The sequence below is a fragment of the Rhinolophus hipposideros genome, assembly GCF_964194185.1.
Source record: "Rhinolophus hipposideros genome assembly, chromosome: 4".
Classification (NCBI taxonomy): domain Eukaryota; kingdom Metazoa; phylum Chordata; class Mammalia; order Chiroptera; family Rhinolophidae; genus Rhinolophus; species Rhinolophus hipposideros.
In genome coordinates, this window is record NC_138050.1 from 9,749,271 (window position 1) to 9,776,632 (window position 27,362).

At 37.1% G+C, this 27,362-nt stretch overlaps 1 protein-coding gene across 3 annotated transcripts in view; it reads left to right on the forward strand.

Moving 5' to 3' along the window:
* Positions 1–27,362, forward strand: part of SACS (sacsin molecular chaperone) — an 84,485-nt gene that overhangs the window by 1,846 nt on the left and 55,277 nt on the right. For all 3 annotated transcript variants that reach the window (XM_081047185.1, XM_081047188.1, XM_081047186.1), the window contains exon 2: positions 12,325–12,860. In XM_081047185.1, the coding sequence (XP_080903311.1) occupies positions 12,841–12,860 (20 nt within the window). In that variant the 5' untranslated portion in view covers positions 12,325–12,840. The remainder of the gene's footprint in view (positions 1–12,324; positions 12,861–27,362) is intronic.

Consider the following 27,362-nt stretch of genomic DNA (forward strand, 5'->3'; position numbering starts at 1 on the left):
CCTTGCTCAGGATGTCTTCCCTATAAAAGTACTGTTGATGCTCCATGCTGCCTTGGGGGTGTCCTGTTGGAGGAAGAAAAGCCAGCTCCCTTTGCACAGCCCCTAGGGAATCCTGTCTGATGGCAGCAGGAATGCTGTTGTCGACCGTCCTGCTGTGAGCGCAAGTGAGGACCACTACATGTGATTGAGGCAAAGGGCGCCAAATAGGAAATCAGAACAACTCCCATGGCGCGTCTGATTTTGGACGACTTGGGTGGCAATTTGCTCTTAGTATTGCTGATCCTGTTACTATTATAGTTTCTGCCTTATATGCCTTTCTCCTCTCCCCTTGCTGCTGTTGCTTAAACTCTACACTCAGCACATTGTGTCAGATTTAAAAGTCTAGGACGGAGCTGTTCTACTTGTACTTAAAGGGGAACATCATGGAGTTGGAAGAAGCCCTGGATTGGAAACAGAGGGAGGTGGCTCTAGCTGTGCCTTTGCTTTTTGTGCTAACTGGAACGTCTTTTAACCTCATCTCTAGGAAGAGGTATGGAGTAGATAATTCTAAATTTCCAAGACTATACTTTCAGGGATCATTTCTATAGTTCGTTACTAGAGAAGTTTCTCTGATCGTGTAGAGCACCCGAAAAGGACAAAAATCATATGATTCTATCAATTGATGCAGAAAAAGCATTTGATAAGATACAACATCCATTTATGATTAAATTTCCTTCAAGTTCTGGATACGTGATCTATATAGTTCTCTGTGGAGTAGACTCAGTTTATAACAATTATTCAATCAAAAATGTGTTGTCTGTTTTCATTCTCACAATAGCTGTATGAAACAGACAATCCCATTTTGAAGATTATAAAATGTAAGATTGGGAGAGAGTAGAACCCCAACTATTTTTTATTTGTTAAAAAAGATCGACTGGATGATATCTAAGTTTGCTTTTCTTGCTGAACATCAGTGAATCCTCAGGTTGCAAACCCTGAGCTCTGCTCCCCACACGACCATGTCATCGCTCATCACCTCCGTTTTGAAAGGAGCATCTGTCCCACTTACAGCAACTTGACATCCAGACGAACATTCGTTTTAAATATTCTGCTCTGGATGAGACAACAAGTCTGTTGTCTCGTCCAGAAAAATATGGGCTCTGCAATCCATATATCCTTTTCACGTGTTCTGAAACTACAACATTTTAAAGTAAGTCAAAGCCACTCTAGTATTGTTATGGGTGATCACTTAAACTTCATAGATTTCTTTCTTTTATTATAGTACTAAGTATTAGAGAGGACTATGTATTTGAATTTTTAGGTATCGGGAATTTGAGCACAATTTTACATAGTAGTAGATGTTCAGCTTTTCTTGTGTTTTTAATGCAATGATAAATTTAACCATTAAAAAAAATCCTAATAGGGTTATCAGATAAAATACAGGAAATATTGAATAAGACATACATATGCGTATAATAAAAAAGCTGTTTTGTTATTTATTTGAAATTCGAACTTAACTAAGCATAGTTTTATTTACTAAATCTGGCAATCCTATATAAACAGAAGCTTAATTGATGAATTAAATAATACTTTGAATTTATGGATATTAATTTGTTAGGTTTTTAAGCTTAAAACATAAATCATATCCAATCTTTACCAATTTTCCAAGATATAATATACCAATATAATATAATATGATATAATATAATATAATACAATATAATATAATTTACTAAGATATAATATGCCAAATATCTCTCTAGTTTTATTTATTAATGTTTTCGTTTATTACATTTTAAGTTAAGTGACTATCCTCAGAAATTCTCATTCTGAAGAACATAGTATTATGTTCAACTCACCTTCATATTTCCCGAAGACCCTGCTACTAAATGAAAAAAAAAAACAAAACCCAAATTTTTAACATATTTTTATTTGGAGCCAGATAAACTTGGTTTTAAAAATTGGCTCTACATCATGCTAGCCCTGATACTTCACCTCCTGGAACTTGAATTTCCTCCTTAAATGGGACTGATCATCCCATAGCAGTGCTCAGAGGCAGGTAAGGAAAGGGTCTGGCATGGCTTTACATGGCGGGCTCCCCAAGGAAATGCTGGGTTTTAAGTGAATGAAAGAATACTCTTTTTTTCCCTTCAAAAAGCTAGATAATAATAATAGTAGTCAGATAATATCAAATGAGATATATTTTAATCACATAATCCATTTTTAATATATAATTTTTAAAAAGATGTATTGGGATGGAATTCACATACCACCCATTTTGCCCCTGTGGTATATATTATTTTTATGTAAAATTTTATCTTTGAAGATAAATCGAGCTTTTAAAGGCAAACCTAAGACTGAGGAGCTTCTGGACCAGTGCTAGCCACCTCCCCTGCTTCCCATAATTCTCTCTGCTGATTGACAGGCTGTGAGCTGAAGCGAGATCAACTCAATTTAAGATCTGCTATAAAAGTATATGTGTATTTTTATTACCTGGAAATTGGCCAAAGTAACTAAATTATTCACTGTTTATTGAACTTTCTGCATCCATGGTCCTGAAAGTGACCAAGTGGCAGATTCAAAAATGAATAAGACGTCCTTGAGGAGCTTTAGTAGACCAGGAAGATTTGTATAACACAGAAGCCATTTGGAACACTGAAGGAATAAGTTGCGTATTTTCCTTATCAAATTTGAAATACACTATCTTTTCTGTTGTACGTTTTATATGGAAATATTTAATTGCACACACACACACACACACACACATCCCTTTAGCTTTACCTTTGGTGTTCTATAAAGTGCATTTATGTACCTATTCAGTCCCACTATGTATGTTTGAGGTCAAATAATGGCTGTAGAGACCATTGGTACATTCTACAACAGATTCTACCAATCCAGTTCTGTCATTAATGACATCCGCAATTCTTGCTATGTCTTACCTTTTGGTTATTGATTTAGAGGGTGAATTAATCTGACTTGTTCATTTTGCAAAGATGCCATTTTAAACTCCTTGCTGACTCATGTTTTGTTCTGACATCAAAGAGGGCATGGTGATTATTCTGAGGGTAATTCCAGTGGAGGCTTTCTGTGGGCTTGGAGGATATCTGTATGTGGCTTCTTGTTTTTGTAATGTTAGGGACTTTCAAGGGTAAATTTTCACCACATTACAGGATTTAGCTGTGAATTTGTTTGGTCACACATGATAAAAAGCCACATTGATTTTTAATTCCCACATTTAGATGGATGTATATCCCATTCTCAGGAGATCTCCAAAGGCAGTTCTGGCTCTCTTCTTTGCTATAAATGGGTTAAGAGACTGTTTCTAAGAAAACTAAAACTATTGTGATAGGTAAAGCTACACAGGTAGCTTTCAATGCAACATTAGCAACAGTGAAAACAGAACGGGTCCCCCCACTCCCCGATGGGCTTGTTTCGTCCAGGACATTTCTCCCCTACCCCATGAAGAAGGGGTTTTTCTAGTTCTAAGTCTATGCACAAAGGATGAGGTTCTGAAACTTAACAGACGCCCTTGCACAAAGAGAAAGGACATCATACTGAAGAGGATTGAATACTAAGGTTAGCTCCTGATTGTATTTTTATCTCATCCCTGTAAGAAAGATCTTTCTTTTCATTCTCTCGGGTGACAGCCAGGAGTCTGTACTAGTTCCTGGGAAGTTTGCTTTGTCCTCTTTCCTCTGGTCAAGTCCATCTTCTTCCGCCTTAGGAACCCCTTCATCTTCCCACGCGCTTCTCCCTGCCTACATCTACCAATGAGCTGCTTTGGGTTAAGGGCACATCAGCAGTTATTTATACAATGGTCATGATTTAATGAAGCCCCGAGTCTTGGGGCTGTTCCTGTTTCAAGTACTATAACTCAAAGAAATGTTCACCTCAGTGAGTAAGTGAAGCTGGCATGTTTCTTTCCTACTCCTTAATTGAGTCGCCAAATCCACCGACTATGGGAAATGCCCAGGAAAATAGGATATTTTCGCCAGGAGGGCGAAGAGATCACTGAATGGACACACTGTGCTTCTATTAGCCATGGGCAGCGACTTCAGGTTTTAGAGCCAAAGGGATGGTTCCACAGCTGGTGACTATGGCTGTCCAAGCCCCATTCCCTGATGGCAATTACAGAGCACCCATTGTTTGGACCTATGATGCATGAGAGAAGGACATGAATCCGTGGTGGGAGAATATCACGAACACATTTCATGTCACTTCATGTCTTCAAGAATATCACGTGAGCAAAAAGAGTGCCTCAAATATTTACAAAAACCACCTGCAAACCTTTCAGACACAGTTGAATTCAGTCTTTGTGAGGATCCTGTACATGGATAGTACAGGTTAGCCCTGTTTTACGGACGAGGATTGTTGGGCACAGAGAGCTTATGTGATTCTCACATAGTGGTCTCCATCATGCCGCATCCCCCAAATGGTATGGTGTGGAGGCAGCTTTCTTCCCCCTTGGGGAAGGAGTGGAGAGAGGAAGAAACTATGTGAGTGCCTGCATTGTATCAGGCACTCAATAGCAGGGAATAAGGGAAGAGCTGGGAGCCAGAGGATCTGGGCTTATGTCCCAGTACCCGGTGTGGGATATTGCTTGACTTTGCTGAACACCAATTTCTTTATCTGTGAAACAGAATTAATAATTTCCTACCAAATCACCAGGCAGTCATGAGCCTGAAGTAAAATAATATCTATGAAATCACTTTAGCAAATTAAAATACCATATCTTTACAAAAAATAATCTTACTATGCTGCATTTTGATTTTATGCTCAATTACATTTCAATGGTATGTAAAATTTAGGACATACTAATATTTTTGGCCATGTTAATGAACTACATAAACATGAAATTATCATGAAAGCAGGAAAAATAGCACGTTTATTATATCATCATTAATTTGATTGCCTTATTGAGGAACTGTCTTAAATTTATTAGCAATGGATAGTTTTGAATGCTTGCATTTCTTATTTTTAAATTGTATTAGACTGCTCTTCAATCATATTAGATGCGATAAAAAAGTCTACTAGCTTTTATCCTCCATGCAATGTCATTGTTAAAGATTTATAAAAGTAAATATGTGATATACTGAAGCATTCAAAAATTGATGCATTATCAGATGAGGATTATATACAAGGGGAACATCAAACACATAAGTATAAAAATCCTATATAATGTTAATCACACAATCAGTAAGGAACAAAAGCATTTCTGTGGTTTAAAATAAAAATGAAATAGAACTAAATATATATTTAATTACAAGCAGAGATATTCTTTGCATATATGCTCATATATCTGCATATGCAGAATTTTTAATTATGGTACATCAGAAAATGGGTATTTGTTGAATTGAATATAGGTGTGTGTGTGTGTGTGTTGTGTTGTGTGTATGTGTGTGTGTGTGTGTGTGTGTGTAAGAAATCTCAAATTGTATATTTTTATATTTCTATTGCCTATATTGTAAATCTGGAATTAGTACACAGTACTCATGAGAATAAATAAAACAATATATAATAAATGCTTTGGGACTGTTCTTGTGTTCTACATATTTCAATACTACTATATGAAAAATGGTCTGATTTATCAGAGAAACTCCCTGAACTATGGGCTTAGAGCTTGTATTGAAGCTGTGTCACTTCCTTGGTGTGACCTTGCAGTGACATACCGTGTTTCCCCTAAAATAAGACCTAACCGGACCATCAGCTTTAATGCATCTTTTGAAGCAAAAATTAATATAAGACCCAGTATTATATTATATATATTGTATAAGACTGGGTCTCATAGTAAAATAAGAACTGGTCTTATATTAATTTTTACTCCAAAAGATGCATTAGAGCTGATGGTCTGGCTAGGTCTTATTTTGGGGGAAACATGGTAGTACCCCAAGAGGCACTCTGATGGGGTACACACTCTCCCTCCTATGCTGTGACTGCAGAGGTAGAGTTTTCAAAGACTGACTTGTTTGTGGCAGCCATGTAGACTGGCTCTGGGAATTCTGGTCACCTTGTGCCCTTTTCTATGACCTAAGAGCCTGAGGGTTTTCTTTAACCTCTGTAAACATCAGTCTTTTAACCTGTAAAATAAAGATATCTGATCTACCTCTTTATAAAGTTGTCTTGACAGTCACATGAGACAATGTATACAATTGTAAAGGACTACACAAACATAGGTACTATTATTTAAATACTACATGTAGAATTTCATATTCATTAAGAAGGGTTGACCAGTACCATGTGGATCTTTGGAAGACTAAGGAATACTTTGGAAAGCTTGGGGAATAAGTTCTCATGGAGTGTTTCACAAGGTGTGGGACGCATGACCTGATGACAGTGAGAGGGTGGTTGGTGTTCAGGGAAGAAGTAGGTGCTACTCAGGTAGGCACCAAAAAAATGAAATTATGCAGTGAGGAGAGACCCCTTTTGCCAATCCGTTCACTGTTTGTCTCTCTTCCCTTTCCTTTCCCCTCCCTTCTTTCCTTTCTGAAAAAAACTTTATTATGTAGGCTCTATTATTCCATCTATACTTAATTCTCAACTAATAGCTATTATGATAATAAATGAAAGATATTAACATTATTTATTTTTTACAGATAGCATTAATTTTAATAATATATTTTATTTAACCCAGCATATCCAAAATGTGATAATTTCAACATGTAATCAAAATGAAACTTATTACTGAGATATTTTACATTTTTTGATACAAAATCTTCAAAATCTGGGATAGTTTTGTATTTACATCTTGATTCAGATTAGCCTCATTTCAAGTACTCATGGGGCTACTTGGAGAAAGAAACTATTTCAGAGATGTCATCATATAGTCTCCATTAAGTTATAAAACTATTTCAATATTATCCCATGTATGAGAGACAATTTATAATAACAAATTTATTTTTTATTATTGTTAAATGAAAATATTATGGGTACAAAAGAGTATATACAAATTAGAGTCTTTTGCCCACTTTTCTTTTATGTTGTTTCTTGTTTTATTTTCAAAAGTTCTCTATATATTCTAGACACAAAACCTTTGTCAATTACATGTGTGGCAAATTCATTGTTCTGATTTATCTGGCTTGCCTTAGGTAAATAGAAGTTCTATTTTAATGTAGTTTGAATGTGACCATCTTTTCTTTTATGGTTAGTGCTTTCTGTTTGTCATTTTAGGAATTCTTCTCTACCCTCAGGTCATAAAGATATTGTGTTATATTTCTTTCTGAAAACTTTAAGTTTTAATTTTCTTACTATGCCCTTAATCATCTGGAGTTGGTATTTGTGCACAGTGTGAGGTACAGATAAATTTTTGTTTCTATGTGATAACCATTTGTCCCAGTAATATTTTTTATATGGTACAGGTTTCCCCAGTGAACTCTACAAATACCTCTGTCATTGCAATAATGCATGGATCTGTTTCTAAGCTCTTTACTCTATTGTTTCTATGTGAAAGCCACACTAACTTTGTTATTAGAGTTTGATATTAAGGTTTGTAAGGAAAGTAAGTTTTTTTCCCTTATGCTTCTGAAGGACTGTCTTTATTCATGTCCCTTTGTTCTTCCAAAAAACTTTTAGAATCAACTGGTCAAGATTTATGTTTTAAATGAATTTGTTTATTTATTTATTTGGTAGTTGGGATTTGGGGTGGAATTCCTTTGAATTAAAAGATCAATTTGAGGAGAGTTGACATTTCAATGATATTGAGTCTTCCTGCCCATCATGTACGTATGTCCATTTTTCTTTTTAAGGGACTTTTGCATGTCTTTTGTCAAAGTTTATAGATGTTCTAATTTTTTTATAAAAGTTCTTTTGTTATAATTATTTCAAGATAACTTATTTTTCCTTACTATTATAAATGGCTATCTTTTTAAAAAATACAGAGGGTGCCAAAAAAAATGTATACACATTTTAAGAAAGAAAAACTGTATTAAAATTGTAATACTCAATATATACCGATAACAAAAGATGAATACAAGTCACGTTTGACTTCTGCAATTACAAATGGTGCTCAAAGTGTCCAGACACTTCTGATTATGGCGAACTACTGCTTGAGCAACGTTGACCAAAGTGTCCACTTGTATACAGTTTTTTGGCAATCCCGTATTTTAAAATACTTGGTTTTTAAAATTTTTGCTAGTACGTAGAAATACAATTGAATTTATATCAGTAATCTTGATAAGCTCTATGATTATGTTAATTTCTCTGAATTTTGTTGGAATATTCCATCTGTGAATACTGATAGTTTTGTTTCCCCTCTCCCTCCCCCACTCCTCCTTGTTCCTCTGTTCCTTTTTCTGTCGTGTACTGGCTAGCAACTCTGGTAAAATGTGAATAGAAATGGAAACAGAAAAGACTCTATCCATATTGCTGTTAAGCATGAGGTTTGCCTTTAGTTTGCCCTTTAAAGAAGTTCTCATCTACTTCTTGTTTATTGAAAGTTTTCTCTTTCCTTTTTTTAAATCATTAATAAACATTAGATTTTTATCCTCTGATAAATCCAATCAGTGTGGTCATCAGGTATTCTCTTTTTTATACATTGCTGGATTCAACTTGCATTAATATGTATTTGGAATTTCTGCGTCTATGTTTATGAATGAGATTAGCAAGTAAGTGTCCTTTTTTGTATTGTTCCAATCTGGTTTAGATAAACTAGTTTGGGAATATCACCAGCCTCATGAATTTATTTAGACACATTGCCTGTTTTTCTGTTCTCTGGTAGAATTTGTAAGATACTAGAGTTATCTGTTTAGTGAATATTTGGTAGCGCTCACCAATAAAATCATTTACTCTAATGTTTTCTCTGTGGAGGGATTTTAGATATCAGTGATTGAATTTGTTTATTAGGATTGACTTATTTCTTAAATTAATTTTGTTATTTTATGTTTTTTTCAGGAATTTGTCCATTTTCAAATTTTTCAAATTCATTACTTTCAAGTTCTTATAATAGTCTCAAATCTTTTTAATTTCTGATGCATTCCATTTTTCATTCCAACATTGTTTTTGTGTGTGTGTGTGTGTGTGTGTGTGTGTGTGTGTGTGTGTGTGTGTGTGACTTCTTTGTTTTTATCTTGTTCAGCCTTGCCACAGTTTGGCCAATGTTATTAGTCTTTTTAAGGACTAACATTTGTTTTTGCTAATATTTTCCCTTGTACCTTTGTTTCTAGTTCATTAATTCTGTTGTCATCTTTGTTTTCTGTTGTCTTTCGGTTTATCCCCATTACCTTTTTTGCTAAGTTCTTGAAATGGACACTTAAAGTTCAACCTTTCCTCTTTCTGAATGAAATCATTAAAGGCTATAAATGTTCCCATAAATTTACTAATCCACATTTAAAAATGTGTTTTAATTTTTCAGTTACAGTCTACATTCAATATTATATTAGTTTCAGGTGTATAGTACAGTTACTCTTCCCCATTTTTAATTAAGAGAGAGCAAATAAAAAACTTAGTGTTTTTTGTGGGCACTTGTATCCAACCAGAATTTAATAAGATTCCATTTGTGTTCATTTTTATATTTATTTTTAGACTTGGCATCTATTTGTGGCACATGATACTGGGTTTCCATTTATGGTGTGGATGGAAAGTTTCCTTTTATAATACATTAAGTAGAGAGTAATTTTAAGGAAAATATTAAGGAAGTAATCAAGCAGGGATACACAAATAGGCCACAGATCCCCAAAGTGCTATGTTGTATCTCAAATATGATAAAGATTAAGGGGGTGATTATCAGTGACTAGTTTGGGAAACTGATGATGTTCCAGGCAACACGCTGCCTTCTCTCATCCACAGGCAAGATGATCTCATTGGCATATGCAATTGTTCAGTCAAAGGGGGTAATTTCTGAATAATCAGAGCATAAGATAGGTCTTGGGGAGATGAACATACACAATATTCCAGTGTCCAAAAAAGGAATAATAGTTTTTGAAATTCTAAATTATGAGTTAGATGTTAATTGTAAAAGTGATATAAAATGAAAGATTGGATTATTGGAAAGAGAGAGAGGGAGTTCAAGAGCTATTAGACAAGGACATAGCAGTGATTCCATCAAGAACATGTCAATGACATGTTAATGGACTTCTCCTTTTAACAAAATTATTAGACTGGCACCTCAGGGGAGGTCAGGAGAAAGACTATATTGTGGCTTTCGTAATTCATTGGGCGAAGTCACATATCCTGTTAGAAATCATAGAAATAAATGTGCTTGATAATAGTGCATTCATAAAGTCTCAGAGTTATTTAGGGAAAGCTATTCGAAGATTGTGTTTGTAGCGAAGATATCATTGTCCATCTGGAGGAAAGTTACAATAATTTGCCCCAGGGCTCTACGCTGTTTAGCATTTTTATCAAACATACCAGGTGATATAAAGCTAATTAATATTTCAGATTACAGGCTATATATCTTTAAAGATATTGATAAATTAGAATTAGAGGTTAAGCATGAATGTGCACTATTTCACCTTAGATCAATACTTCTATTTCCCTGGAATGTTCCCACAGAGGCAGAATATCATGAACAAATAATTCCAGATTTCCCTTGGAGTCTCATATTTTATCACCAACACTCATACAAAACTGCAAACATTCATATTTTATGGTCATATTTAGAATGACAGTTTATTGGCAAGCACTTTTTTATTTAGAAGACATATTTGGATTAATTCCTATTTTCAGAATTGTAGATGATTTAAAAATATATACTTGTCTAGAATCACAGCATTTTAGAAGTGTTAATAACTTAAAACACCTATTCCAATCCCCCTTTTTTACAGATAAAGAAATTGATCCTAATCCTCTACTTTATTATACCTAACCTCTCTTAATCTAAACATTTCAAATTGAAGAGACCAATTATTTTTTTTATTAAGTTTATTGGGGTGACAATTGTTAGTAAATTTACATAGATTTCACGTGTACAATTCTGTATTACATCGTCTATAAATCCCATTGTGTGTTCACCACCCAGAGTCAGTTCTCCTTCCATCACCATATATTTGATCCCCCTTACCCTCATCACCCACCCCCCACCCGCTTACCCTCTGGTAACCACTAAATTATTGTCTGTGTCTATGAGTTTTTCTTTCTCATTTGTTTGTCTTATTCTTTTTGGTTTATATACCACATATCAGTGAAATCATAGGGTTCTCTGCTTTTTCTGAGACCAATTTTTAAAATGTATTACATGATAGCTTCCATCCTCTTGCTAATATGTCCTTAATTTAATTTTGATTCTTAATTTTAATTTTAAATCTAGAATTTCTTCAATTCTTGACATGTGACAATCAAAATTTTATGATATATATTTTATATGAAATAACAAAAAGTTTGGATTGGTTCATTTCAATTATTCTCCCTCATGATGCATAGTAATATTTTTATTATAGCAAGTACCTGGGGAAGTGTTTACGAGGAAGAGTTTCCAGTGAGTTTTGAGTTCTTTTCCTGGGTTTTAGTGAACACATCCAAGAAGCTATAGTGTTATAAGTTCCCTTTAGATTATTATCTCTGTATTACTTTGTCCGCAACGAAACATTGTTGGATAGCAAAAACAGAATAAGAAGTCTGGAGCTGGTTTTCCAGTTTTCAGCCTGTCACTTTCTAGGGTAGTGAACTTAAAACAGTTACTTACCTTTCTGTACCCAAGTTTCTTTAACATTTTAGCAATTCTACCTTTCCTGTTCTGTCTCCTTCAAAGAACCATTAAATGTGATAATACCTAAGAGTGCACCTTGAAAATTATGAAGTATTTATAATTATGATATTTGCATAAATGGGTAGAAAATTCAATCTCACGTGTCCCTCTGGTTTATTATTGTAGTAAAAGTTTGTCTTTTTTTTTCTAGTTTATTTCCTAAAATGTTGACTGTTGCAGGCACCAACAAGTTGTTGAGAATATTACTTGAAAAAGTAAGACTGTAAAATAGACACATTTCCTCTTCTTTTTCTAACATAGATGTTTCACTTTCAAACATGAGTTACATTATGTGTTAATTCGTAAGTTTGGATTTAAGGGTGTTGTTCCTGAAAAAAGGCACATTGTGTGAAGCATATATTTCTACTTAGAAGCCAATGAAAAGAAAAGCATAGGGGATGAGAACATGAAACTAAATTAAGTAGTATGTTTTTTGTTTACAGAGACTGCCATGTCTAGTTCCACATGTGCATTTGTTGGTTGTGAGACCAGGGATAAATGCCATGCCATCTGGCAGGGCTGTGGTGTAACCAGCAGTTTATAATTAGAAGGTCACTGGAGCCGAGAACCATGGCTGTCCTCCACAAGGAGTTACATTTTAAGTGCAATTACTTCGATTACTTTTCCCTACTCCTTCCTTTACCCTTCCTTGATTTTTCTTTCAGGATCACAGAATTGATGCCGAGATGCAGGTGTCACCAGAACAAGAAGAAAGTCACTGACCGCTGAGGATTTTCCAGCTGCTGAAATGAGGGTGAGAAACACCCACCCAAAGAACGGCTACACCATTTTACCCCATCACCTTCAAAAAGAGATACAGGAAATTCTCAGATGAAAATAGTTTATTTTTTGTTTTGGAGAAAAACCAAAAATCATTAGCTGATCAATACATTTTTACGTTAAGAACTTCTGTGTGTTGTTGGATCACATCTGTATGTTGTTGGAGGCATAACCCCTTTCAGAGACTGGTGAGTCATATTTCAAGGAACGCAAACACAAAATGTGACGATGCTTTTGGACATCGGATGATGAATGGACACTGAGAAGAAAGCAGGCTTTTCACTGGCCGGGCAGAGCTGAGCTTGGAGTACACGTTTAAAGGAAACACAAACCAAAAACACACGGAAGAAAGAAAAATATTTTCATGGTTTTCACAGACAAATATTCCAGGAGAAGTGATAATGGAGACCAAGGATAATCGGTAAATGAGTTAATGTTTTAAATTACACCAGTTTGCCTTGAGATTTTAATGATTGTGGGGTTTTCTCAAATGAGACATAGGATGGCAAAAACAAATGCAAGGTAAAAGTGCATCAACTATAGCTACTTCAGTTCTAACTGGAATTGTGCATGTAACATTTCAAGTTAAGGGTTGGAAAGCATTCCTTACATTTGTCCAGATGGTTTGGATTTTCTCTCTCACGGACAGTTGACTAGATGTATCCCACTTTCTCCTTCATCAAATGTATATATTAGAGCCTCTTACTGAACATATGTTTATTTGGAAAGTATTAAATAAACAACAGTAAAGTACTTAGAATTGTATCAAATACACTGAGAAAGAAGAAAGAGAGAGAGCACTCTGCTTTTCCTTTTTAAACTATGATGATTAAAGTTTATGTTTGTTCCTTTCCTCAAATTTATTTGCTATTTTATAAGAAGGTATTGCTATTTTTAGAAGCTTGAGGATTTATGCACAAACATAATGTTAATATGTATTTATAATTATTCCTTAAATTTCTATGTGCTCTTTTTTCCCTTAAGCAAATGACAAAATACTCTTTCATTGATTTTGACTGCTGTATTCAAATAGTACATCCAATAATTGCAATTTTAGTGCCAGAAACGTGAGGTAAGGCTTTACATCTTGTAACCGAATCATATTGACAGGAAAGACTTTTTAAATTTGGCTTTCCTAATTTGAAACATTGAAAAAATTCAATATTTGTTTTTCTCTTAACCTTTTGAAATTTTTACTCGTTAGACAGAGGAAGTAAGCATAAGTTTTTCAAGAGAACTTGCCTCTTAACAAATCAGAATTAATTTTGTGACTGATTGTTATTTAAATATGTGAATGCACAAAGGTATTGAGACTGCTTAGCGTGTTTGATTTTTATTGAAATATTGGGATATTTTATGTTTTCTGTATTATCTAATATTATAAGAAGTTATCTGAGATGAATTTTCTTAGTATTACTGATGCTAAGTTGTTTAAACATGAGCAAAGTATATTCATGTGTCATCACACATGTTATATCACAATATTGCTGTGAAAATTTCTTTTTACCTTCTAAAGCGCTTCCATATAGTGCTTTCTCTTCATTTTGAAAGTAGGTATTTTTTCAAATTAAAGTTGAATTCATTTTCATTCACCTTATCAGTAGGCTGATTTGTTAGAAATAATTTCATTTATACTTTATTTTAAAAGCAGTAATTATATAGAATCATTGATACTTACACTAAGTATAAATTTTCAACAAAAATCAGGATTGATCTGAAGCATCTAATAGACGTTGGGAAAAAACCCTGATGGTGACAAATTCTATTTATAGCTAGAAAAAGTATAAATTAACTGAGAGAATCTTTGCAGAGGTTTACATTATATAGGTTGGATACTTTAGAATTTCCTCAGAACTTATATTTACTTAATGCTGAAATGTCAGTGAGTGGATACAGCCACATTTATGAATACAAAGAATAGAGTACCTGGGTTGAGTGTCAAGGCATCAATTGAAGATTGTTTTTATAGACATAGTTTTATTAAGATATTTAAAACCTGCCTTATTACTAAGATCATAACCATGTGGAACTTGACTGCCTGGTCTCCTTGTTCCTGGGGCAAGACAATAATTTTTAAAGCTAAAAAAGATCTAGTGTATGCTTCTTGATCTCTGGGGTCTTGTGTCCCGAGTTCCCAGGGGCTTGTGTGAGTGGTAGAGTAACCCCATTAACTTGCAGCGCCTTCCCAGGACACTAGCTTTATGTAAATATTTTTGGGGAAAGTTAGATTATCCATCTGATAAGCAATCTAAAATGCTATGCTAAAATAAAAGCAGATACATTATTGATGATAGCATCTAAATATTTAAGGTAAAAGTTGAGACAATCTCTCTTGTTGAAGGCCCCCTTGGGATTGGTTCCCTCTCCATTGCCTTCAGGAAGATTCTGGAGCATCAGTCAGTATGTGACAGTGCAGAGAGCAGATTCCAGGATATGGAGCGTGGATCAGGTTTGGGGAAACCGCCTCTTAGGATGCCAAGGAAACCATTGTAGGTACGATGTGCTAAGAAGCTGGGCATATTTGGGATTCATTCAAGCTAGTGGCAATATCTAAGAGGGCCTCTCTTGGGGATCTCATTTAATAGATGAGAAAACTGAAGTCACGTGACTTGTTCCAACTCATAGGGTTAGTTAAAGAAAAAAATATTCTCACACTTGTTAAAATGGTAAGGAAGACTTTATTTAGGACAATCACAATAGTTGTCAAGACCACTGCAACAGGGAAGAGAGATGGGGCTTAACTCTGAATATAGCAGAGAGCTGGGGATTTATAGCCAACGAGCAGAGTAAGGGGGATCAGTGGATGGCAAATTAATACGAGGAGACAGCAAGGGTGTGGGGGTTCTTGCTGAAGGCAAGCTAGGGTGATCAGGTCTTAAGGGGGGTGGGGATGAAGAATTTCATTAGCTACTGAGGGTCATCAGATATTAAGAGTGAAGGATTCCTGCTTAACTGACTTAGCAGAATTCTTAGTAAAACTGGGAGAGCCAGGTCAAAGACAGAGCTCAAGGACAAGGCTGAGTTGACAAGAAGGCTCAGAGGAGCCTTCTGAAGTTTGATCAAGGAGACAGACTTTGTCAGTTTCAAGCCCAGTCAGGACAAGACCCACCTCTCCTGTCTCCCTCCAGGGTTTGCCTATGTATCGGGCTCTACATCTAACCTGGGATTGCAGTGTTGCACTTCCACTTAGGATTCTCCAAACAAACTTTCGTCCTTCAAATGGTTCACTCAACCACCATGTATTGAGCGTTTATTATGTGCCAGGTCCTTGGAATACATCAGGGAATGAAACTGATACAGATATTAACTTCGGGGAAATTTACCTTCCAGCAGGGGAAGACAGAATAAATCTAATCAATGGTTAAATTATACGGTACCTTATGTGGTGGAGCAAAAGGAATGGTAGGCCGGGAAAATGAGGTGGGTTGTGCAGGGACATGTGTCACAAGTTTAAATAGGATGGTCAAGGCAGACCTCACTGAGAAGGTGAAATCTGAGCAAACACTTGGAAGAGGTAAGGGAAGTAACTGTAAGTTACTTATGGAAAGAGTGGTCCAGATCGGGGAACGTGTACAAGGCCCCCAGGTGGGAGCTGCTGGGCAAGTTTAAGAACACGGAGGAGCTGGGCATGCTAAAGTGAAGTGAGACAGGGCCAGGAAAGTTGACATGTGGTTGAGAAGGTAGCCAGGCACCAGATCGCTGTGAAGGAAATGGGGACCATTGTAGGGATTTAAGGAGTGACATGATCTGACTTATGTTTTTTTTTCCAGTTGATGTTTTAAAAAATTGAAGTGTAGTTGGTATACAATATTTTATTAGTTATATTAGTTTCAGGTGTACAGTATAATGACTCAACATTTTTATATCTTTCAATGCAATCACCCCACTAATTCTAGTAATCATCTGTTGATTTGCATTTTTAAAGTATCCCTCTAGTGACTGTGTAGAGGTGAAGGGGTAGAAATGGGGAAACCCATTATAGGCTGTTGTAACAATCCAGATGATGGTGGCTGTGGCCAGGATGGTAGCATGTGGAGGTACTTACCTACTATCTCTATGGTGGTTTATGTGTCAGTCTCTTTAGGGAGGCTGTGAGAATATCCTTACCATCTGACAGTGGGAATACGTTTAAGATGAAGATCAACAACCAGATTATGATGGGTGTTGTGTCATTTTTCCAACAACAATCAATAGCCAGATTTTCCAATACCAACTGGTGTCCAACAATTCAACTTAATTCTGATGTCAAGTACACAGAGTGGGCACTAACCCCACAGGTTAAGGGCTCAGTCCTGTAAGACTGTCCCCACTCAGGTGTTAGCTGCAAATGAAATCTCCAGACTACCCAACTACAAATTTGGGGATTCCTATGACTCCTCCTACCTCGGGTTCAATAATTCACTAGAACAACTCAGAACTCAGAAAGTTCTTTATTTATATTACAGTTTATTATAAAGCTATGAGCCAGGAACAGCCAAATGGAAGAGATACCTAGGTCAAGATTTGGGGCCAGGGGTTGTGCAGAGCTTCTGTGCCCTTTTCAGGTGTACCACCCTCCCAGCACCTGGATGTGTTCACCAACTTGGAATCTCCCTTTCCCTTGTTTCAGAGTTATTTTCAAAGTTTCGTTATGTAGATATTGTTGATTAAATCACTGGCCATTGGAGATTGAACTCAACCTCTAGCCTCTCTTGTCTCCCTGAAGGTCAGGGCTGGGGCTGAAAGTTCTAACCCTCTAATATCATATTAGGGTCCTTCGGTGAGTAACCCCCATCCTGAAGCTGTCCAAGGGCTCTGCTATGTGTTATCTCATTAGCATATAAAATACTCATAACACTCACGAAATTCTAAGAATTTTAGGAGCTCTGTGCCAGGACCTGAAGACAAAGACCAAATATATGTTTTTTACCATACCACAATGGATGTAACAAAAAGTTTAGATGGGAGAGCAGAGTCCAGTGTCCAGGAAAGCAGGCAAATAAACTGGGTCCAAGCGTAGGAAAAGTAAGTCCAGACAGAGAAGAGCAAGTGGGCAACAGAGGGCCAAGGAAACAAGGCAGCTTTGTACTTCTGATGAGTTACAGGAGTGGACTTAGGCTTAGAGCCATGAACCCAGTGGCAGAAATAGAGCCAGAGTGTCAGGGATCCAAAGAAAGAACAAGTGGATTAGCAATTATTCCACACCTCCTCAGCTGCAGTAGTTCACAAGGTCGGTTACTATTTACACCCACATCTCCATAACTGCAACCCTCCCTGTGCCTGACAAGATCTTAACCCTTATGCTCCTCTCTTCTGCTTAAATTCTTCCCTAGTTATTCTGGGTGTCCTCAGGGCAGTGACCTCCCATAGGGGCTCAGGAACAAACTTGCGCATGGTCTTTCGACTTGAGCCTCTCAGTCAAGGGGACTTGTCATGGCTTCTGCAGTTGGTGCCTCTGTCAGATGTTCCCCCTACACCCAATGGACCCCTTGAGCCTAAAGTGACTCTGCAACCTGTGGGAGGGGAGATGAATGGCTTCTTTGTAAGCCTGTGCTAACACTGTTTTGTAGGATGGAAGAAGTGTGGATGGACTTAGTCCTAGCAAGATTTCATGAGCACTGTCTTCACCTTCTGTCCTCAGAGGCTCAAAACCAGTCCCTCCTGTGTGACCAGAGAAGGGAGGGTGGGTCCTGTCCTGTCCCTTCTATGTCTTCTCTCTCTCCTCTTTTCCTTAGGTACCTCTACATCTAAACAAAAGAAAACCAACTCTCAGCAAATATCCACCCAGCTCCTTTAAGAGAAAACAAACTGGAATGAAAAGAGTGTAAACTTTTGAGTCAGACATATTAGTTTTGAAACTCAGCTTTGCCATTGGCTAGTCATGTGGCTTTGAATATAGGGGAAATCATGCTTATCGTATTATAAAATTAGAGATCATGCGTGTAAAACAATTTGCATAGTATCTGACACACAGAGTACCCAAGAAAAGGAAGCCATTGTTATGACTCCATTCTCTAGTAACTAGCACAAAGTCTGGTCATCCTTTGACTTCCACTCCCACAGCCCAAAATGCTGTTACCTTGCAAGTGTTACAGGAAAGGTGCTGGCCGCCACTCTCCCTGCCTAATGAGCTGTTGCAGACCCGTGGGTCTCCTCCCTGTAGGTTGGTTGTGGGGAGTTTCCTTCATGCCACGATCAGCTTCTCAGTGTGTCCTTGTATGCCATGGTCTGTTTGGGGGAGGGTCTTATTGAGTGTCTTTGGCCATTGAATAGGAAATACAAGATACAGAGAAGGGCCTAGGGAGAATCCTGGTGAATATCACTCAGTATATTTACAAAAAGAATCATCCAAAGCTGCCAGGATGACTCCTCACAGGTGGTGGTCCTTCACAAGTGGTGATGAAAAGACCAGCTTGGTTCCTGCGCCGCTCCCTGCGAAGGCTTCCAGCAGCAACTCCCATCTTCCTGGTTCCTGGGCGAGGGCAAACTCAGCCTGCATGTGTCATGCTCAGCTCTTCCACAGAGTATCTGTGGCCTGTCTGGTCTGCAGCAGGTGACTCACTTTTAGTACTGTCAACTTCAGAGGGGTAGGAATCCATCTTCCTTGTGGAAGGGAAGAAATTTGGTGAAGGAAGGAGGGAAAAACACACTGATGAGTGAGTGCTTTGCAGTGTTTTTTGGCCAGTTAGGCATGCTGCTGCTTTTCATAATAGTGAGTTTGATTCACCCTCTCCTTCGTAGGTAGAATAGGCGATCAGGCTGCATTGCGTGGTCTATCAGCCAGGGCCCCCACAGTCTACTTAGGATAACTCAAGGATTTATATACAAAGGAACCATGAGACATCACCAGGGAATCTGATAATAGAAACAGTGGCTTTGTTACTTCTCAAGATCCAAGGGACTAAGAATAGGAGAAATTGCCTGAATCTTGATGGATGAGACTGTAGAGCCAGACCCCTTGAGAAAGGCAGTGACCTTTGATTGAAAGACACAGTCAGGGCGAGGCCGTGGGATGGGTATCAGGGAAAGGACTTTCCTGACCTCACTCTCATCCCTTCTTCCTACCTTCTGCTGGGGCTCCTATCAACCAACTCGGCTTGCAGCCCTGGGACTCTGTGGAACAGTGTGGAGAGAGGGCCTAAGGGGCAAAGGGATGATATTTGGTATAGGTGGAGAGATGCTTGGGCTTTCATGCTCTTTACCCAGAATTGATAGACATTCTATGCTTGGCCTTGGTGCCTCTTTACCTCTTTAAAACATTTTTATCATGAAAAATTTCAGGTATACATAGAAATAGAGGAAACTATTACAAAAAACACCTATATACCCATTGTGTAGATTCAACAATTGTTGAAAGTTTGCCCAACTTGTTCCTATCCCACCTTTTTTGTGCTTCAGCATGTTTCAAAAATTCTAGAATCCTATTTTGCACTGGTCCCATTCAAGGCCTGTGACATGCAGCTGTGTGGGGGCACTTCTCAAACTGTACAATGATCATCCGAAGAGGCCTGAGGCCTGCTACAGTCCAGGCAGGTTTGTGTGAGAAAAGGAGGGACTTCTGTGTGTGGGGACAGAGGAGCTCAGTTCAATCACCCGAAGGTATCAGAAGGGACAGTGAGGAATGGTCATATCAATAAAAATACTTTTGTGATTTAACGTGTATGGGTTTTGGAATCATTTCCATTTAGGCACTACTTAGGAAGGTTCCCCTTCACTGAAAAATCAACAGATAGTTTTTCATGAGAATGATATAGAATTAATTGATTACCCAACATAAGACATTAGGATTTTATGTCATTTACTGACTCTCCTGGGGGGAGAGGGAATGTCATGTAGAAATGATAACTTAGTGTCAAATTGACTCAAGATTTTTTTTAAATTAAAGAGTAGGAAAGATGATTTATTTGTGAAGCTTAATATAAATTACTCTCAGTTCTAGTCTGTTATGATTGAAAATAGTAGCCATAAGAAAAACAGTGGTGAAACACAACGCTAATTCTTTTCAGAGCCAAACACAATCTGAAGCCTACTGCAGCTCCTAGACTAAATAAATACGTTCTATAGAAAGACCTCTCATAGAATGAATAGGAAAAAAAATCCCTTGAAAAATCTTAGAAAAATCTAAAAAACAGAAAAGCTGTATAAAAGTGATTGCATATGATTGTGATCTCTGGCATAGGTAGGCATAACCAAACAATTTGATCTTTTGACAGAAAATTAATTTGCTCCCTTTCCTGCCCCCCAAAAAGAAAAAAGGGAAGAAAAGAATTGACCCTTCTCATGTTGCAAGAAAGTGGTAGCTAAATGCAGAGTCCAAAACAAAAGATTTCAGACACTGTAATTTGCTCTTTTAATCTGTGGAGAAGAATGGAAGCAAAGGTGTGCTTCAAAGAGAATGATGTACTATAGACCCCTATACGTGTGTACTGTCTTTTCTTTTGCCCCTACCTCCCCGGGTTTTTTTAAGCCATTGTTTCTCAGTCTAGCTGTGGGGTGCAGCTCCGTGGCCCATGCTGGCATTATGAGCCTTGCGCTCCACCCAGCAGTCAGCTGCCTGTGGTTGATTGGCCACTCACAGCAGCTCTCGGCTGCTGTTGGTGGGAATAGAACCTGCGGCCTTCAGCGTTAGGAGCATGGCACTCCGACCGCCTGAGTCACCCGGCCACCCCGTCTTTCTATTTTTAATTAGGGAAGGCTTAACTCAGACCTTCAGTTGAGTCACAGAAGGAGAGGATAGATGATTTGCAAGGAGAACATGTGCTTTGCAGACATTGTATTAAGTGCGAAGGCAGCTCATCGGTTTTTCTTTCCACTGACCAGTCATTGAAATTGGCAAACAGTCATTTTTATATCTACATTTTACTAATTAATAGTACCTTATCATATTCTTTGGATCCATAGGTCGTGTTACAATAAGTGCTTGTTAAAGACCGTTATTTCCTATTCAGGCACAGTGACTTGTAGCTATGCGTTTTGAAAGGGAGTACCCAATTTACTTTAACTTATTTAGTGAAGACTAGTCAAAGGTTTAGGTTCAGGATCTTTTAGCCCATTCCTTTGATTCCTAAAGTGGCTTGCCTTCTGTGTCCAGTCAGTTGACTGTTTAAGCCACACCTTGTTGTTGGTGGTTTATTTTCACTTTAAGGTTTAAAATGGAATAAACCATTTTAAACCTTAAAATGTCATTTTCTAATTTATAATCTTTCTTGTAGGTTGTCACATATTATAAAATGGTAGTTTTTAAATACATTATTTCTCATAATTAAAAAGGATTTTTAAGTTTAAGACATTTTAAGTGTAAGGAAGGAGTTAAGGCGCAAGTGCCTGGTAAGGAAGAGCGTCATTGAGTGACGCTGCCCTTCCAGATTCTTCTGCTCTGGAGATTCTCCTCATGAGCTGTATCACCCTACACAGGTGAATGGTATTTTCACAGATAAATGGTTAAATATCAGCCACATATTAAGACCAAAGAGAAATGTTTAGGGTGACCAGACAAACCAGCTGCTCTCTAAGAGGTCCTTGAGCTCCTGAATGAAGCCCTTAGAACAACAAGAGATCAGAAAATGCTAACGTCGTTGACAAAAAATTTTTTTTGGATTTTGCACAAATGCAATTATTTCTCCATCCTCTGATCTTTCATAGTCTGGATCCCAACTTTCCCTTACCCTGGTGCTTTCTTCACTGTTACTTCCCCAAACACATGTGTAGCGAAGGAGTACACCTCTTCCCAAGCTTTGAAAAATTGTTTTGAAATTTGCCAGTGAAAGGCTAGATCAACTCACAATTTTATCTAATGCCAGATTATTAATATCTGTCCATTAAAAGAACTGTCCATTAAGAAAAGAAAAGTTAAAAAGGACCCACTTTTCTCCTAAATCTTAATTTTTACAGAGGTGGCCAAGCACTTTATTGAATGGTCATGAGAAACCAAGTATGTGAAAACCACAGCAATCGCATATTTGGCAGTGCATGATGTGAAATATAGAATGACATATGAGAGACTAGTCAACTAGGGGGTTTCAATAGTTAATGAATAAAGGAAATTAATTCCTTATTCGATCACTCATAAGTGGAACTTAAGTGCTGAACATTTTCAAGAAGATAGAGGTCTCTTTTCATTGGCTTGACTAGGGAAAGCTATCTGTTCTTCTGGCTGGGCATTGATTGATGAGTAGAAGTCCAATAGTGTTATTAAGGTTTTCCCATCTCTGATGTGTTTTATATCTATCAAATGAAATGTGAAGAAGTGTTTCCAACACACCATTCATGCACCTAAATGTCTTAAATGTAAGACCAGTGCTTCCCTGTTACATGATCCGAGTCTGAATTTCTAGTTTCTCATTGACTCTCCAGAGAAAGAGATCTTGTGATTCCCTGCTTACTTATTTCAGTCCTAGTCACTCCATATGCTCTTACTGGGTTGTGCCAGGTACTGGAGAAGGGATGTCAAACCTATTTCCTGTTCTTAAGATGTTTCCAGTCTCCAGAGGAGGACACAGCCATGTAAATACATGGTTTATGTAATGTGGAAAGATTTGAGATCAATGGATATAAGAAAGGAGACATAAACTTTGTCATCAACCCATTCCCATTTTTGTTTTAAAAAAAAGTTTTGGGTAGAGAGGGCAGGTTTCACAATTGAAGTGGCATTTGAGCTAGGCCAACAGTGATGGATAAAGGGTATAACCAGTAAGAGGAGGCAGATGCAGCAAGAGGAAATATAATGTGCAGAGAAATGTGCAAAAATAAGTATAAAGATATCATCTGCAGAGCTCTGGGAAGATGTCCAGAAAGGAGGGGTGGGGATAAGTCTGGCAGCCCTGTCTTTGAAGCATTTGGACTTTATCATGCAGGTAACTTGGAGTACTGAATATCATTATGACAGGGGGAGGTTTAGTCATACTCCATTATGTGATAACTTGGTGGGAAAATGAAGGATTGATTGGAGGAGAAAAGATTTGGGGCAGTGAGAATAGTGTGACCCTGACCTAGTGGTCTTAGTATGAGAGGGGAAGGACCTGAACCAATACAAACAAGAGGAGGGAATGGATTCAAAAGATATTTAGCATGGATGAGCACTTAGACACGATTACCGTGTTTCCCCGAAAATAAGACCTAGCTGGGCAATCAGCTCTAATGTGTCTTTTGGAGCAAAAATTAATATAAGACCGAGTCTTACATTATATTATATATTACATTATATATTATATTATATAAGACCGGGTCTTATGTTAATTCTTGCTCCAAAAGACGCATTAGAGCTGATTATTTTCGTGGAAACAGGGTAGATGTGTAAGTAAAGGGATTACTGAGAATGATCAACATTTCTTTCGTGGAATATTTGTTTTTGTCTATAACATCTGCAGATTATGTAACCAAAAATGGGAAATATTTAGAAAACAGAAAAGTAACTAAAGTCTTAAAAAACAAACACACAATGTTAATTACCAATTAAAAGTATTGTCTGAAGTATATTTTATTGCCCTAAATAGTTCTCCAATTGATGAGCTTTTAATGTAAATTACTTCTCAACTATAATTATAGATAATATAGAAATAGTAAACAATTAAACAATTTGCTTAGATTTATATTTGGGTGAAATCTGAAAAAAGTATACATTTGAATATTATTAAAAGCTTTCTCTATTTAAGAATTTTCTCCTTGGAGCTTCAGAAATATTCATTTTTATAAGCAGTGAGTAAATTATACTTTACTCACTTTATAATTGTGAGTAAATTATAATTTTTTTCCACTTTTTTTCCACTTTATAATTGTCTAATGAAATCCTATCAAGAGAAAAATTAAAGTGGTTTAGGAAATTAGCAAAATGTAGGATTTTAACAGATGAAGCTTCTATTCAATTGTAGTACTCATGTAAAGTCCAGTTGTTTTGTTCTTTTATGGATTCATTCCCAATTTACCATAAAAAACTCCCTTGGCCTATTTCTAACTAGCATTTTCTTTGTGTCTCCTCCAGCAGAGGTTGCCTGCCAGAAATTATTAATATAATTGTTCTACAAGACAGCAAATGTGTGCAACCATTTAAAACCCTCCACGTGAAGAAGACTGTAGCATGCTCCTCTTTTAATATAAAGAAAATAAAAAAATAGAGTTATTTTCACAAGTTCACAGATCTGTAATTTTGTAGACGTGGTTTCTTTGATTCCTATTTCCAAGTTATTGTGGAATTGGCCCTGCACAGAGATAAAATAATGATCACTCTTTTAACTCTTCATTGACAATACCTCTCCAATCAAGATAGAAATGGGATACATAAGAGTGTGTTTTTTTTTATTTAAAAAAGACTTTAATGAACATAAGCAAGAAATATTAAAGGTAAAATGTGACAAAAATAAATAAGATTCCCATTTATTTTTCACAAATAAATTGTTATTTCTCATATACTTCTTAGAGGATATTAGTTTAATCAAATTATGATCTAGGAATTCTATCTGAGACACCATTTCAAAACTAAATAGAGGGGAGTGAATTTTTAAACAAGTAACTCAACTGGCTATAATTAACTAAATAGAAGTAGTTAATCATAAACTCTCCCACTTTTTGCTGCATGTCTGTGTCTCTATTTTGTAATTCATACTTGTATATTTATCACATACATTTAGAAGTGTTTTCCAGTGTCTGTGTTTTGGGTGGGGTGGGGTGGGGTTGGGGCGCGTGTGCTGCCTACATCCAGCCAGAATATAAAATTGCCACATGCTTGAAAATGTAAGATTGTGATTATCTCTTAGGAGAGAACTTAGGACACTGTTGTCCCTAAAGCATGCTGATAGCACATGATTTTTAGACTCTCAAGCAAAGTGTTTCTTCTTCTCTTCAATTCTGGAGAACAGTACAGAATAAAAGAAATTGAACGGAAACCTGGGTTCCAATCTTGACACCTGCATTTGCAAGGAAACCTTAGACAAATTACTTTTCTCTCTGGGTTCTGAATCCTGACTTTGTGGCTGACAAAAGTGGATGTGACGGATTCGACATGTAATCGGTGAAGGTCTAAAGAGATGAAAAGAAAAATAAGTTCTATGTGGAAACACACACAAAGACACATGAAAACGCACAAAAAAGGAGAACCAGGGCTACTTTAGAGTGAGACATTTTTCAAGGATGTAGGGGAACTGAAGTGTGACCTAAATAAATCTGACTGGGAGCCGAGCCCTGCAGTATGCTTAGGAATGAAGATAGTGAGGGAAGAAAAGGAAAAAACAAAACAAAACAGATTTCATTCCAGAGGTAAAATCAAGCAGGAATGCAGTCTCTTTCATGCCTGGGACATGAAGCTATGGTGCTAGTCCACGAAAGCCCTGTTAATGGAAGACGATTATTTTCGCATTTATAGCAACTAATGACTTAGGTAGTAGGTTCCCTATATTTGAGCACTTTCCCTTTTATATTGAAATTATGTTTGCTATGTTTGTGTAGCGTTCCATACTTTGAGCTCCTATGGGCAGCGGGGTTGTTATTATTACCAGTATCTTTGATTTCTGAGGACCCAGCAGAGGGCTTGCCCATAGAATGTGCACAGTTGTTATTTACTGAACTCAAGAGAGCTGGGAAAGTGGTGGAGAAAAGGGTAGGGCACAGCAGGAGAAGGAAGTGAATTTGAGAGAAAGAGGTTTAAGAGAACCCAAGACATCCTTTGCCTGATTCTCATTTTTTTTTCTGGTATCGGTCTTGACTGTTTGGATGCCAACACAAGAGAGAAGGGTGAAGGAAGAGGCTGAGGGTGAGAAGAAAATTCTTGTGGGTGCTACACATTTTTATTACATGAATAACTGAGCACCTCACTGGTCAGTGACAGCCCAATTCCACCTGACAATAACACTGGGACGAAGGTGTTACCAGTCCAATTGAACAAGTGAGAAAGCGAGCGCAGAGCAGTGGCAACCCATGCAGCTGGCAGGAGTGAGAACTGGGGGTCATATTCTCAATTCACTACCACACAAGGGGCAGAGGACAGAGAAGGGCATAATGTGAAGAACAACTCAGAACAGTAAAGAACAAAACAGAAAAATTAACTGACCGGAAGAATACCAATATTCGGAAGAAACAGAAAAAAGGAAGAAGTGTCTTATGTTGTCATTTGTTGCTCGTACTATTTCCTTTTTGTTTATGTTTAATGTAATCAATTTTATGATGGAATATTTTATAGGCTTTTGTCATTAGTTTCCTACTAGTATGTCTAGGGCTGAGATTCCATTCAAACATTCTAATTATTAGCACACAATAAATTTATTTTAATGTACATACTGCTATAACCAGCTCACTCTATCTCTACATTTTCTATAAAACGTTCCAAGAGGTGGCGCTTAATTGAAGGTCATTATAAATGTAAAAAGAATTCAGAAACCACATGTGGTTTTATTATTCCCAGAAATGGCTAATATGGCTCAAGCTGTGTCACCTTTACAATACCTGAGGGCCTGAGTCACTTTTTTCCTTTCTAATGCAAAGTCTTATTGGATTACTCAATTAATGTATGACAGACAGCATGACCGCACAAGGCCCTCACTGGTTAATTTTGTATTGGCAAAGCTGTTTTTGAATAACCTAAGATTTTTGGCAAACTAACAAATAGCTCTCATTAAAATTAATAATAGATTCAAAAGCATCATGTAAAGTCTGTACCATCCTCGTGTCTCATAACTTTTACAGCACTTTAGGGAATTCACAATGCCCTCTTTGGAAGTAGAAAAGGCAGGAATGGTAATTCAGAAGCATGACATCATTCCCCAAAGCATGTTTAATGTAACTAAAAATAAAAGATAAGCAATTGTGTCTACATTAGCACAAAGAGAAGGGAAGTTTTGTCATTTGTTTGACTTACTGGTTATTAAATATGGCCTATTGGATAAATTATGCCTGGGCCCCCGGCATTTCTGGTTGAAGAGCTAGTCTTCCTTTAAAGAGATTACTTTGCATAAGGTTT